The sequence below is a fragment of the Dromiciops gliroides genome, chromosome 1, assembly GCF_019393635.1.
Source record: "Dromiciops gliroides isolate mDroGli1 chromosome 1, mDroGli1.pri, whole genome shotgun sequence".
In the NCBI taxonomy this organism is placed as follows: Eukaryota; Metazoa; Chordata; class Mammalia; order Microbiotheria; family Microbiotheriidae; genus Dromiciops; species Dromiciops gliroides.
In genome coordinates this window covers 584,252,996-584,267,174 of record NC_057861.1, presented here as the reverse complement: position 1 = coordinate 584,267,174, position 14,179 = coordinate 584,252,996, and the positions used below count along the sequence as shown (strand labels likewise).

Sequence of the window (14,179 nt, the reverse complement as noted above, 5' to 3'; positions counted from 1 at the left end):
AGAGTGTTTAAAAAATACACAGGACACACTGCTATTTAGTTTGCCACTTGAATTTCTGATTCTGTTTGAAGGTTTGCAAAACAATGACACATGCTCCCTACTGGCTACAAGTCTAAAGAGCCTTCAACACATGTTACTCCCCCAAAGGTCACTTATAATGGATGCCTCTAGAATAAAGTCCAATTCTGCTTGGGGCAAGTACAGAAAGCATTAGTGGCTTTGATAACTCTGTGGATATTTGAACCCACCTTCATATGCAGAGAATAGTGCAGAGCAAAAGAAGCATTTATACAGGGCATGGGTGGGCTGGGAGTTTTACAATTTTCTTTCTCCTAAGGTTGAAAAGACTTTAGATTAAACATGAGTATCTGTGGGAATGCTTTTCTACTTTCACTGATGGCTTAATTTACAGCCCAAAGTGGGTCAGGCAGTCCCCTTCAGCCCAATATCATTGTCAGCACCCAAACCAGATGTAGGATTTGGAGTGATAGAACTGAAAGGGGACTTAGAGACCATCTAATCCAACCTCCTGGTATTACAGATGAGGAGACTAAGACTGAGAAAAATAAAGCAAGGCAGAGGCAAAGGTAGATTTATATAATGACAGAAAGAGCTGTTACCTCAGGGCTCCCCAGGTTTGTGGGGTCCAACAGTTTCATTTTGCCTTACAAAATACAAAGTAAATAATGGGTATCATTGAAGGGATCTTGGTGGCAGTGTTGACTGAGGGTCCCACATGCTCTTAATCTATTCTAGATTAGAACTCAAGTCTACATACTCCTATTTTAGTCATTCCTCTCTGCTATCCACTGTATACCGTCCACTTTCCACTGATTTACATTAAGTTCTTGCCCTATCTCTAACTCACTGTGCTACTTAGAAGGAATCAATTAACCTCTCTGGGCCTTAGGAAATTAATGTTATTCCACAAATGTTTAGGGACCTCAAAGCCCTCTGGCGCTATTGTTTTTTACTACTTTCATATAGCAATGGGAGGGGGAAAGGAATGCCCAGCATACCACCACAGATTTCAGTGCCACTGGCACTGGCATCCACATCATTTTCCTTGGGAAAATGTGGGTGCCCAAGGCCCTTCAGACAAAGACTGAAGCATGTTGTTCACCACAAGCAAAGTTTAAAAGCTGAATAAACACTGTTCTCCTTTTTCAGTTAGGTTTTCAACCTCTCCCTGAAGAGGAGATGCTTTCAGATGAGATGAGAGCTAATTCAATCTCTGTGTCCCTCTGTCCCAGACAAAACTAATTAACAAGGCTGGGACCATCAAATTAATTTTACAAAGCAGCAGCCTTATACAAGGATTCCTGCAACTAAGCTTGGTGTTTCACGCCAGGCCTAGCAATTCCCTATGTATCTTCAGATGAACACTAATTAGTAGATCATTGTTAGAAACTGAAATTGTGGGCAGCATAAGAGGTTAGTGAACAGGGCACAGTAAATTTGGGGCTATCCTGTTCAGCACTGCTCCAACTTTATGAAAGTAAGCATAAAGGTCATACAAAGAGAGACAATGTAAAATACTTCAAATGAATGGAAGAACTATCTTGGCCACTGCTCACCTTTTCTGATTAAACATTCTATGCCTCGTAAAAGTATTTCAAGATGTACAACTTTTCTTGAACTACCCCAGGGACTTAGGGTTTTCATCTTTACCTGAATAAGTACTATGAATTATATTTTCTTTAGGACTTGAAGGATATTTGCATGTTAAAGTCCTCCAGGTCCCCCCCCCTCCCAGAATTGAGCTTTACAGGGAAGGGGAAAGAGGTTGGCCAAAGCTTTTTTTTTTTTTTTACTAGCAGAAGGAGGGAAATATAATAAGAATGAGTTTGCCATTGTAACTTTGATAGGATGGGGAAATTATGTTAGTATAATAAAGTTCCTCTACTTTTAGAACAACCAGGTTAAAGATCTCCCCAAAATACACCACCCCATTAGAGTAAGTATATTGTTTTATGGGATATTTGGAAATGTTTGTCCTCCAATACCCATAAATATGAACAAAGCTTGTTTAAGAGCTCTGTTAAGAGGATCTTCCCAAAGAAAAGAGCTTGGGATTTCAAGCAAGTAGCAGAACTGTAGGGTTTATCTCTCCCTTTTTAAATGGTACAGTTGCCTGGGATTCAGGAGAACTGGGTCTTGGTCTAGTGTTGCTATTCATTCATAGTGTGACCTTGGGCATGACACTTTATTTCTAGGCCCTTTTTTTTCATCTGTAAAATGGGGGGGGGGGAGGCAGACAAGATTCTTTGAAAGGACCTTCATAGGTATTACATTCTATGATTCTATGAATCATTTAGTTTCAGAGAAACATCCAAAGTCAATCTAAGACCTGTCTATACAACTTGCCTTAATAAAAACAAAGATACAGGAAATTAATGTTACTAAGCAAGTACCAGAGAGGAGAGTAATTGACCAAGGTTAAGGGGATATACTGTGATACTGAATGGAGTAGAGGGTTATTCTGTGGTTTGAGTGTGTTGATGGGGCTTGGTCTTTTTATTTGTTTAGTAGGTCAGGGTTTTTTGAAACCTCTAGAGAATTATTTTTATATACTACTAACCAATCCCGTTCTTCCACAGTCCTTTCATCCACTCGAGGTAGCCTGCAGACACCGAGAACACCCCCCCAAATAAACCATACATACTCACACACACACACACACACACACACACACACACACACACCTACCCCCAAAACCCCTCCCTGCCAGGAAAAATTAATCTGATCCCCTGTGTATAAATAGAAAATAATTGCTAGTGAACTGCTGATGCATTCCTTCGCCTATTTTTGGTGGGTCTCTTTGTTCAGTTCAGGAGAGGCAAAACAGAGCACTCACACACAGGGATACACACACACGACCCCGAAATTGAGGCGGGGGGAGGGAGGAGGGGGGATGCGAGAACTTCATCTCTAGGTTTCAGCTCTATGAGCAACGGAAAGCTCTCAGGCTCCTGTCATCCAGCTGTTTCCCAGCCTCAATCCAACCTCTACGGCACTCGGGATAGAGACCCTCTGGAAGCCCATGCCACCCATTCCTAATCCCCCAGTAGAAGGCGTCCTTGTCACTTTGTCAGCTCTCAAAAGTTACCGAGACGTAGGGATCAATTTAAACTCTCTTGTTTATTAGCTATAGATATATAGATGTATATATAAAAGAAAAATGGCTCCATTAATCCTCAAATGTCTTCTTCCATCTGCTCCAACTTCCCCCTGCCTGGGATTTGCAAAATGAATGAGACAGACTGAAAACTTAACAAATAGCTGTCTTGAAGGGAAGGGCTCTGTGGGACTCGAGCTCCTGGGGAGGGGGCTTAGTAGCGGTACTTCTTGATTACCCTGGCGCTGGGCGCCCAGCTCAGCTCCAGTAGCGCTGAGCACTACTCTCGCTGCTTTTACTCGGTGCTGTGACCGGAGCTTCCTAGCTTCGAAATCTAGAGAGAAGAGAAAGAAAGGGGGCGGGGGTTGAGGGGAGGAGGGGGAACAATAGGTTCTTGTCTAGGGTGAACTGTAGTCCTCTCTGGGAGAATCCGCAGTTGCTTTGGAAAACCGATCGGTTTCCCAGAGGCTTTTGTTCTCCTCCCCACACCCAACGCCTCCTTCGCCTTATTTTCCCAAGTCAGACGAGGTGCAAGCAATACACACACGCTCGCACACACACGCCCCCTCCCCCCCTCCCCTTCCCCTTGCAACCCTCCTAGCTTTGCGCCTAGCCTAGCGCTGTTTATCTAAGGTACATAAGAAACCCTGATCAATTAGAGAAGGTGGTGCTGAATCCCAGAACTCAAACGGAGACGGGACGGCTCAATGTCTCTGCCACACAAATGCATACCTCCCCTCGACCCCCCGAAACACACACACACACACACACACACACACACACACACACACACACACCTCTCTGCGGGGGAAGAGGAGTGTGGCAAGATGGGGAATAGAGAACCTCCCCCACCTGCTCTGAGAAAAGTGTCAGTTCCCTGCACTCCCCAGCCCAAAGTTGGCTTTCCCAGCTCAGCTCTTAGAAGAGAGTGAGGAGGGAGGCTGGAGAGGCGTTGCCAGGGGGAGGGGAAAACGGAGGTGGAAAGGGAAAGAAGGGGGAACCCACCTGGACATGTGCTCCCGCTGGGGTCGGTGAGCCTTCTCTAGCCCCAGCTTGGTGAAAATGCCCACCAGCACCATGACAGCCACCACCCCGCAAATGATGTAGACTATAAGGTTAGTCTTGTCCTTGGTTGGGTCATGCAGGGGGTCGTCCTTGCGAGCCGGGGGCTTGCCCGTGTTGAGCCACAGTGGCGTGTCGTAGTTGGTGCAGGTGCTCTGGTTCAGGCGCCTCTTCTTGAACGTGCAGCAAAATCGAAAGCCACAAGTGCCGCAGCAGAAGATGAAGTCCCCAGAGCTGCAGTTAAACGGAGGGTCCCACTGTCCCATGACATCGAAGTAGCCTCGGCAGGAGTCTGGCGTAGGGGCTTTGGTCGGGGACGCCTCTGAAGCACCGGTAGCTTCCCCGGGCTCCCCGGCTCCCGAGCGGTTACCCCCGGACAGAACCACCACGTTGTCCAGGTGTTGATGCTGCTGTTGCTGCTGCTGCTGGTGGAGCTGCCCCTGCCCTGCTCGCTCCTGCGCCCGGCACACGCGGGCGCACAGCTCAGTCAGGCAACAGCCGAGGAGCAAGCGAAGGACACGGCGCATTGTGTCTCCCAGCCTGGGCTCCGCCGCTCTGCAGCCGCCGGAGCCGCTGCCGCCACCACCGGAGCCGCCGCCGCCGCTGGAGCTGCTGAAGCTGCCGAGGCTGCCGGGGGCTGCGAGCCGCCAAGAGCGGCACATGCAGGGGGCGGCGCGGGGCGCTCTGTCCGCGGCCACTGCGCTCTCAGCCGGCGGCGCTCGGTTCCAGCGCGCGGCCACAAGGGGCTGGGCGCGGCGTTGCGCGTAGGGTCTGAAGGGGGAGGGGGAGGTGTGGGGAGGGGGAAGGAGGGAGAGGAGAAGACAGTCAGTTCAGTAGCAGGTGTTTTGGGCTGAGCAGGACGGTTGAGAATGTCAGTCTGTCCTAGGGACCCTGCTGTCCGATGTCCCTGCGGTCCCCCTCCTTCTATTCTTCAGTCTCCTTGCACTCGTTCTCCGGGTCCTTCTCACCTCTCCAGCTCCCCAAGTGCGCGAGTGAAAGGGAAGCGACACTTGTGGAATGAAGGGAGGGAGAGAAAGAGGAAGGAGGAGTGTGTGTGAAGAGAGGAGGGGTGACGGGGAGGAAAGAGGGAGGGGTGAGGGCACGCAAGCTGAGGAGGCGAGAGTGGTAGGAGGGGAAGGATGGAGCTGGAGCAGGGTAAGGGTGGGGAGAATTGGGAAGGGTGGCAAGCGGGGGAGCGAGTCGGGGGCAGTGTAGAGCCCCGGGAGAAGAGAGAAAGACTGGAAGGAAAGAACAGAGCACTTCTTAATCTGCCTGCGAGGGGAGAAGCCACTTGATCTCCTAGCAGACCTGGCACGTCTCCAGTTCAGGACCTCTCTGACTAAAGAGGACTCGCCTTCTCCCAAAGGGATGGACTGTGTGAGAGGTCAAGGGAGTTATAGCATAGACCTGAACCTGCAGAAATGGCCCTAGTCTCTCAGGGAGCTGCAGAATTGGGAGTGCCAGTAACGTTTTCACCCGCGTGAGGAGGAAAAAGGAGATAGCGGGGCAGAGCAACGAACTCCAGGAGACTGCGGGAGCAGTAAGAAGGGTTGGAGAGGGCTCGGACTTGGGAACTGGGAAGAGATCTATCCCCAAGTCCGGCGACCCCCTTCTGCACATGGAGTTGTCCTATGCTTTCCTAGACTGCACTCTGGTGTCTGCGCCCTACTGTGCCCTGCGGAGCTCAGGAAGCACGGAAGAAACCAACAGACACCCCTGATCCCTTTTTACCCCGAGCCCAGCAGCCGCAGAGTGGAGAAAGCGGATCAAGGGGGCGGGATGGTAGGCACTGACAACTAGCCCCTGCTTTGAGAAGAGGGTAAAGTGGTGCTGCTGGAGAGGGTCTGCTGCAGATTAGAGCGGTGCGGGAACCCTACGGCCGAGAATGGGAAATAGAGAGGAGCAATTGTGGGGGATGTCCAGGGATGATTAGGAAATGGTAGGCGCAGAGTGCTGCTGGAACAGAGTATTCTTTCTCTAAAAGCTTTACTGGCTATCCGAGGTTTCATCCCAGCACAGGGCTACAGGAAAAAAAGGCGGCGGGGAAAGGCAAGGAAGTACCCGCCATTCTTTTGCGGAAGCCCAGGGGACCTTCACCCCTGCAACCTTCTTCCCTGCGGTCCGTCGCCAAGTTGAACCCGGCTGGAACCACCTCTTTGAGCAGATTGGTGGAAAGGGGGTTGAGAAAGGCTAACGTCTCAGTTCGCCTCACATCAGTCTCCCGCAGAAACAGCTAGCTTCACTATGCCTAATTTTAGTAGCTCAAAGAGCTACTGTTGCACGTAGCCCCTGTCCTTCTTCCCGTGCCCTGCGTCCTTCCCTGACTAGGCTGACACACCTGCCTTCAGTTGGGTCTCTCCTCTCTCCTGGGTGAGCTAATCTCATAGTCGATCATCAGGCCCTGTCTTAAGCCGAGAACCTTCGTTGTCCCTCAGGATAGTCCCAGTGATGCTCCCAAGAAACTGGGTAGCTGAATCCTCACCCCGAGCTGGTAAGGGCAAGACGAGATGCCCCTCCATCTGGCTTCTATTGCTTACAACCTCCTCTCTGCTTTCACAACTCTTCCCAAGGCCCCTTCTTCTCATCTTTCCATCCAATCTTCAAACATTTCCCCTTCCTATTTCTCCCACTCCTTCCTCTCCTCTGCTCGAATTTGACTTCCTATAGTCCTCTGAATATGGCTTGTACCAACTATGCTTGCCAAATTTAGAGCTCTACCCACCCAGGCATTTTGTTGTTGTTTTAATTGCATTAACTAAGTATACACTTTGCAGGCAGTCTGCTGTCCTATTTGCAGTGAAGTAAGATTTTTATGTGGTTCTTTTCTTCACCCAAGACCTGAGTAATCTGCAAGAGCCTTTATAGGTTTGGCCTCATGAGGGAAGATACGCTGAGGGCTCCTCAACATTCTAAATAGAATTTTAAGATGTGCATATATTTACTGTTATTCCGTTACAAGTCTGCCAAAGAAAGAGGGATTGTGTGATCCTCCTAGTAATTCCCTAGTAATTTGCTTCTTACATGAGAAAACTTGCCTTTTCCCCCTGAAGAGTTAGGAAAGATGAACTCATGTATTATTTCAAAGCAGCAGCAGTTGTTTTGTAGATCACTCTACTCAGTGACTATGCCTAGTTCACGTGGAAGACTATCATTTCACAACTGCAATCACCACATTAAAAAGGTGTGAAAGTATCTTCTCTGGACAGATACTATTAATTAAAATTGAATCTACAAAGACTGTTGATGTAGCATATTATGTATGATTTATGAGCTCTTGTATAACCTCCTAGAATAGAAGATCATAGAAAGGAAAGATATACACATATATACACAGACAGCCTTTAGTCAATGTCATTTACAATAGGGCTATGTGTGGGGCCCTGGTACACAGGGAGCAAAGGTAAAGATAAGAGAAGCTATAAGGAAAATATCATTTCACCTCACATTCAAGAAAATTTACACTTCTAGACTGAGCACAAAGACAAAATTATTTTTGAAAGCTCTGCTAGAAATCAGCTTCTCTAGGGTCTCCAAGCCCAAGCTATACTGCAACCTGTTAGGATATCTAAATTTTCTACTTTGTTGTTCCCAAGTCACTGATCATCAACTGAGAAGAACAAAAATAAACATTTATTAAGTAGCTACTGCCTGAAAAGCAAAATTGAGATAAGATTCTGTCCTTGCCCTTAAGGCAAGGAAGTCTAGTATGAGTATAGAAAGCTAGCATAGATAGTTATAATGCACAATATTCTTATTAATAATAATGTCTTATATATAGCACAAAGCCCTTAGCATATCTCATTTGATGAAAACAGGGAAACAGAATACTCCCTATGACTAGAAGGGATAGAACTGGGGAGATATACAGGGGAGGAGTAGTAATCAAGTGTGGGCAAGTCTGTTAACTTCTCTGTGCCTCAGTTTCCTTATCTATAGAGGGAGTGGACTGGATGGCCTGTGAGGACCCTTCCAGCTCTAAATCTATGATCCTATGGAGAAACTATTCCTTTAGTAAAGCTTAAACCAGTAAATAAAGAGAGAAAAGGTGAAGCAGCGGGGCCCAGAAAGAAGGAAACAGCTTTCTTTTTTTAAGTTTTAAGAAGAAAGGACCTTTAGCAGTAAAAATTTTATGAAACGAAAAAAAAATGCCTTAGATAGATGCCTCTCTACGCACTGATGGTTAGTAAACACAAAGTCTAGTCTAAATTCCTTTTAGCGACACACACACACACACACACACACACACACACACACATACACACACCAATTTTACAGAAGAGAAAACTGAGTTCCAGAGAGCTTAAAATAGTTTCAAGACCATTCAGCAGAGGCAAGACCCTAGGACCCAGGATTCACTTTTCTTAGTCCAGTGCTGTTGCTAATTGTACCATGAGAAGTCACCAAAAGTCACATTTTTGGAGAAATATATTGGCATGAGGGATTTAATACACAAGGATGCATAAGCGCTTAAAGAAAAAGGGCTAAAGGATTAGCTGAGGTGGGTCATGTAAGTCAGAACTATCTCCCTGGAGGAGGAGAGTTTTTGACCCGCAGTCTATTTTAATGCTTTAATGCTCGTTACTGGATCTTTAAACATCAAAGAAAAAAAAGTCTTAGCAAAGATGTCCATTTGTGAACTTCTCTCTAAATCTGTTAAGTATTGTCTGTTACCAATGAATCTATCTTTAGTTCCCAGGAAAGAATTGTCCTTGACTTTAATGACAGTCTTCAATTAACAGTGTTTATGTTTTAAGGAGGGGAAAAGTGCTAAGAACCCAAAGGTGAAAGTAACAGACCAAACTTTTGCGTTTTTTATATGCTTCACTTGAAATTCTTTTACACACCTCACCTCTACACCTCTGACGAGAAGATTCGTCTCTTTCCAAACCAAACTTCTTGCACTTTCTTTTGTGTAGCATATACTTTAGCTTCCAGACATGTCAGTCAAGGAAAATGTTTCTTCAGAATTTAAAGCAGCAAAGAGAATCTTTGCCTGAGTTTTAAAAATCAGTGTTTGCAGGGTATGGCATTGCAGTAAATACATTCAATAATAGGTCTATGGTTAATGGGAACATCTCTCTCTTTGGGATGTAATTGGGAAACCATTTCTTGCAATGTACGTAGGGGGCTTCAAATCCTGCATAACTGCAACAAGATCATCAAGGATAAGGGATCATCATATTTCCCACTAAATGTATACATGCAAATGAGGTGAAATGAGGGAATAATTCCTACTTAGAGTATTTTCTGTGAAAGAAATTTACATTATTATTTACAATGGAGTAACTTTTCATATCTCTATAGGAACTGCAACAATAATGTAGCACAGGTTTAGATCATAGAACTATAATATACAAGGATTTTTGTTGATAACAGTTGAAATGTAGCTAGTGCTTAAAGTTTGCAAAGGATTTTGGATACATTATCTTGGCAATTCTGAAAAATGTAGGGTGGGTTTTTTGAGAGGGGAGGGGAAGAATTTGTTTTTGTTTGCTTTTAGTGCTTTACAATTTGAGTAATATGGAATTGAGGAAAAGTTATTGAGGTCTTAGACTGCATTGAGAAAGGCATAGTATCTGAGAATGAGGAGCTGATAGTCTACATTTCTTCTACCCTTGTCAAATCACATTTGGACATTGATAAGTTGGAAAGTGTCCAGAAGAAGGCAAACTGGATGGTAAAAGTCCTTGAGTTCATTCCACACGAGAAGTGACTGAAAAAAATTGGGGATATTTAGCCAGAGAAGAGAGTATTTAGAAGGAATATGATATCTGTCTTCAAATTTTTGAAGAGCCATCACAAGGAAGAGGGAATCGATTGTTTTATGTTTGATCCCAGAGGACAGAACTAGGGGCAATAAGTCAAAGTTGAAAATAGCAAATTTAGCCTTGATGTAAGGAAAAAAACTTAAAAACAAATGAAGGTATACAAAAATTAAATGAACTATGTGGGGAGGAGGTAACTTCTTCCTCATTAGAAAGCTACAAGCAAAAGCTGGATGACTGCTTCTCAGGTATATTGTTGAGATTTGTTTTGGAAATGAGTTGTAGTAGATGGCCACCAGGTCTCACCCCACTCTGAAATTTTTTTAATTCTGTGAACTCACAATAACCGGTTGGGCAAGTGTTATCCTAATTGTACAAATAAGTAAACTGAGGCTCAATGACTTGCCCTTACAACTAGTGTCAGAGGCAGGAATCAAACTTTTCTGTCAAAATTGCATACTCTATCCATGACCTCATGCTATTTCTATCTACTCAAAAGAAATATTAATGACTCACTTCCATCTGCAACAAGTCATCTGCTAAACTGTTAATTCTTTATCCCTGGGGCAGCTAGGTAGGGCAATGGATAGAGCACTGGCCCTGGAGTCAAAAGAACCCATGTTCAAATCTCACCTCAAGACACTTACTAATTGTATGATGCTGAGCAAGTCACTTAACCCAATTGTCTTAAAACATCCAGGGCCATCTCCAATCATCTTGCCACTGGACCCAGATAGCTCTGGAAGAGGGAGTGAGGTTGGTGACTTTGCACAGTCCTCCCTCACTTAAATCACCCTAATGTCATGGTCTGAAGGACCACCACCAAGAACAGTCTGTCCCACAACCTAAAGGGGTTTTTTTTTTTGCAATAACTGTCCTCATTAAGGACTATTAATACCCTAAAAACATTATAATGAACTAAACATCCTTAGAAACAAGAGTAAACACAGAGAAAGAGAAAGACCAACCTAGATATGATCTGCTACTTTTCATATTGTTGTTGGACATTAGGGGTCTCCCATAGATCTAATCATACTTTAAGAGATATTTCTATGAATCATTTGGTCCCATCCTCACTTACATGTAAATAAGATATTATTATTCCCATTGTCTAAATTCTTCAGTTTTACCCTTAAGCTTTCATTCCAGTCTTATCTCCGTTGTATTAATCTCTCCATTCTAACTAACATTTGGGGACTCATAGGCCTGTCATGTTTCCCCAAATAAGAATGCCTCTGTGCTCTATTCACTGTTACTTCTCTGTTTAATATGAATCCTGGGTATATATTTCTTGAATCAATTTGTTTAATTCTTTAAAAGGCAAATAAAAGGTGCAGCTAGATGGCGCAGTGGATAGAGCACTGGCCCTGGAGTCAAAAGGACATGAGTTCAAATCCGACTTCAGACACTTAACACTTACTGGCTGTGTGACCCTGGGCAAGTCACTTAACCCCAATTGCCTCAAAAAAAAGGGCAAATAATAGTTATATCAACATGTGGATAATGAAGCTATAATTGTATTTATATGCAATATATAACATAATTATAAATAGATATATATCTATGATATGATATAGCTATAATAAAGCTATTAATTAACACCTCCAGCCAAACTACTGTGAAACAAAAGTATGCTTTAGGGCCCAGCTTTATCTAAATTTCTTTAGCTATACCACCAAAATGAACCTAGTCCTTATCTATCCCACCTCAATTTGCCAGTATAGACTATTGACAAAGAGCCAGCTGCTGTAGGTGAGAAATCTGCATTTCTTGATGTTCTATATTCTTTTTCTAAGTACTAAAATTTTAAGTGTCTTGTCATTTAGAAATCTGTGCAAAATGCAATACAATTATTTATTAAGTGACTACTGTATGTAAAATACCATGATATAGACACTGAAGGAGATACAAAGTTCAAACATAACACCATTCCTTCCCTAAAGAAGTTTACAGATTAATAAGGCAAATTACATCAATATAAGTAGCTATGGTGATAGTAGAAAGTTACAAAACAAAGTACTATGTGAGGACTGAGGAAGAAAAGTTGGTGTGGCCAGAGATCAGGAAAGACTGCCTGGAAAAGATGGCATTTGACTTGGATTTTAAAGAATGGTTAGGAATTCAACAGATAAAGATGGAGTAAAAATATTCTAGGTATAAGAACCAGTGTGGGAAAAGGTATGAAGGCAGGAAAGCTCACACAATGTTCAGGAGGCACAAAATAACCCAGTGTCCATGGAGGAAAGATTGTGTGAAAGGGAATAATATGAGATAAGACTAGAAAGAGAGAGTGATAGCAGATTATGGAAGGCCTTGAGTACCAGGCAATAGGGACTGCCTGGAAAACTTCAGCTGAGGAGTGACATGAGTGCAGGATGAAGTAAATCAAGCCACTCCCCAAAGCTCCTTCAAAGACATCTGGAAAATACATTAGACTAGATGGGGAAATTCAAGAAAAAAAAATCAGTCATTTTTTCTAGCCCAAGTCAACAGAGGGACACAGGGAGGTGTGTGGACACTGGGGACTAGGTCTGGCCAGGACCTCAATGCTTCAAGCACTCCAACACAGGGAGAGGATATGCCCCAGATGAATATAAAGACACCATGACCTCCTGAAGGGTATGGGAATGGGTGTCATCAGGCTCATTGTTCTATCTGAAAGCCATGACCAATAAGAGAGCCTAACATGATATTTTGAGAACTCTTAAAAGGAAACTGCCCAGGGGGCAGCTAGGTGGCACAGTGGATAGAACACCGGCCCTGGATTCAGGAGGACCTGAGTTCAAATCCGGCCTCAGACACTTGACACTTACAAGCTGTGTGACTGACCCTGGGCAAGTCACTTAACCCTCATTGCCCCGCAAAACAAACAAACAAACAAAAAATAGTGATTGAAAAGGAAACTGCCCAGATCTTTCAGAACCAGAGGGCAAGTGGAACTAGAAAGAGCCTACTAATCACCTTTTGAAAGAAACTCCAAAATGAAAACTCCCAAGAACATCACAGCCCAAATCTATACCTTCCAAGTCAAAGAAAAAATACTGCAAACAGCCAGAAAGAAAGAATTCAAGAATTAAGAAGCTATAGTCAGTATCACACCTGACTTAGCAGCTACCTCTATAAAGGAGTGGGGAGCTTGTTACAAGTCAAATCCAGAAGTCAAAGGATATAGGTTTACAGCCAAGAATAGCTGACCCAGCAAAAATGAGTATAATGTTACAGGGAGAAAAATAGAAAGGACTTAGAAGTATTCCTAATTAAAAGATCAGAGCTGCACAGAAACTCTGAAGTTCAATAACAGGAGTTAAGAGAAACATTAAAAAGTAAACATGAATGAGCAATCATAAAGGATTAAACGAGGATAAATGCTTATGGGAAGATGATATGTGTCACCCTTAAACTCTATTATCATTAAGGATCATAGAGGGAGTCTAAGTAGACAAAAGGCCTGGGAATGATTTTGTTATATCTTGATTACCTTATAAGAAGAATTGAAAGAAGAGGAAGACAGTAGGAGCAGGGAAGGGAAAAGAAGATTAGGGTAAATCATCTCATGTAACTGGGGTGTACAAGTAGATTATAAAAAAAAGGGAAAAGGCTGACATTTGACCACACTCTCATCTGAAGGAAGAATATTAAACACATGCACACAGTTGGACACAGAAATATATTTCACCCAGTGGGTAAATAGGGGAGGATGGTGGAGTTAGAGGGAGGGTTGATAAAGGAATTAGTTCTAAGCCAAAAAAAAATCCAGGAATACATAAAAATATTTATAGCTCTTTTTGAGGCAGCAAAAAAGGGAATCTGAGGGCATGCCCACCAACTGGAGAATGACTGAACACATTATGGTATATAAATGTGATAGAATACTATTGTGCTGTGAGAAATGATGAAGGGAATAGTTTCAGAGAAACCTGGGAAGAACTTTATGAACTAATGCAGAGGGAAGTAAACAGAATAAGGAGAGCAATTTTCACAATGAAAATAATATAATAAAACAACAGCAACTTTAAAAGACTTAGGAACTATGATGAGTGTAATGACCAAACACAATTCCAGAGAACTAATGTCAGCTCCTGAGGAAGAAGTAAAAGTTCAGAATAAGACATATATACATGTGAGTTTATATGTATTTATATAAACATATATAAATACAGCTGATTTTTGCTGATTGGAAAAAAATAAAACAATTTTAAAAGGACAGGAGTGACATGGCCAGCTCCATGTTTAA

General features: G+C 43.5%; 1 protein-coding gene across 4 annotated transcripts in view; it reads right to left on the bottom strand.

The window, feature by feature from the left end:
- The window catches only part of SHISA9 (shisa family member 9), a 450,559-nt gene extending 442,970 nt beyond the window's left edge, over nucleotides 1-7,589 (bottom strand). For 2 of the 4 annotated variants that reach the window (XM_043976529.1, XM_043976528.1), the window contains exon 1: nucleotides 4,124-7,580. In XM_043976529.1, the coding sequence (XP_043832464.1) occupies nucleotides 4,124-4,842 (719 nt within the window). In that variant the 5' untranslated portion in view covers nucleotides 4,843-7,580. Of the gene's footprint in view, nucleotides 1-4,123 lie in introns of all 4 variants that reach the window. The other 2 variants (XM_043976527.1, XM_043976530.1) reach the window with 2 other exon arrangements.
- Between the last annotated feature and the right edge of the window lie 6,590 nt (nucleotides 7,590-14,179).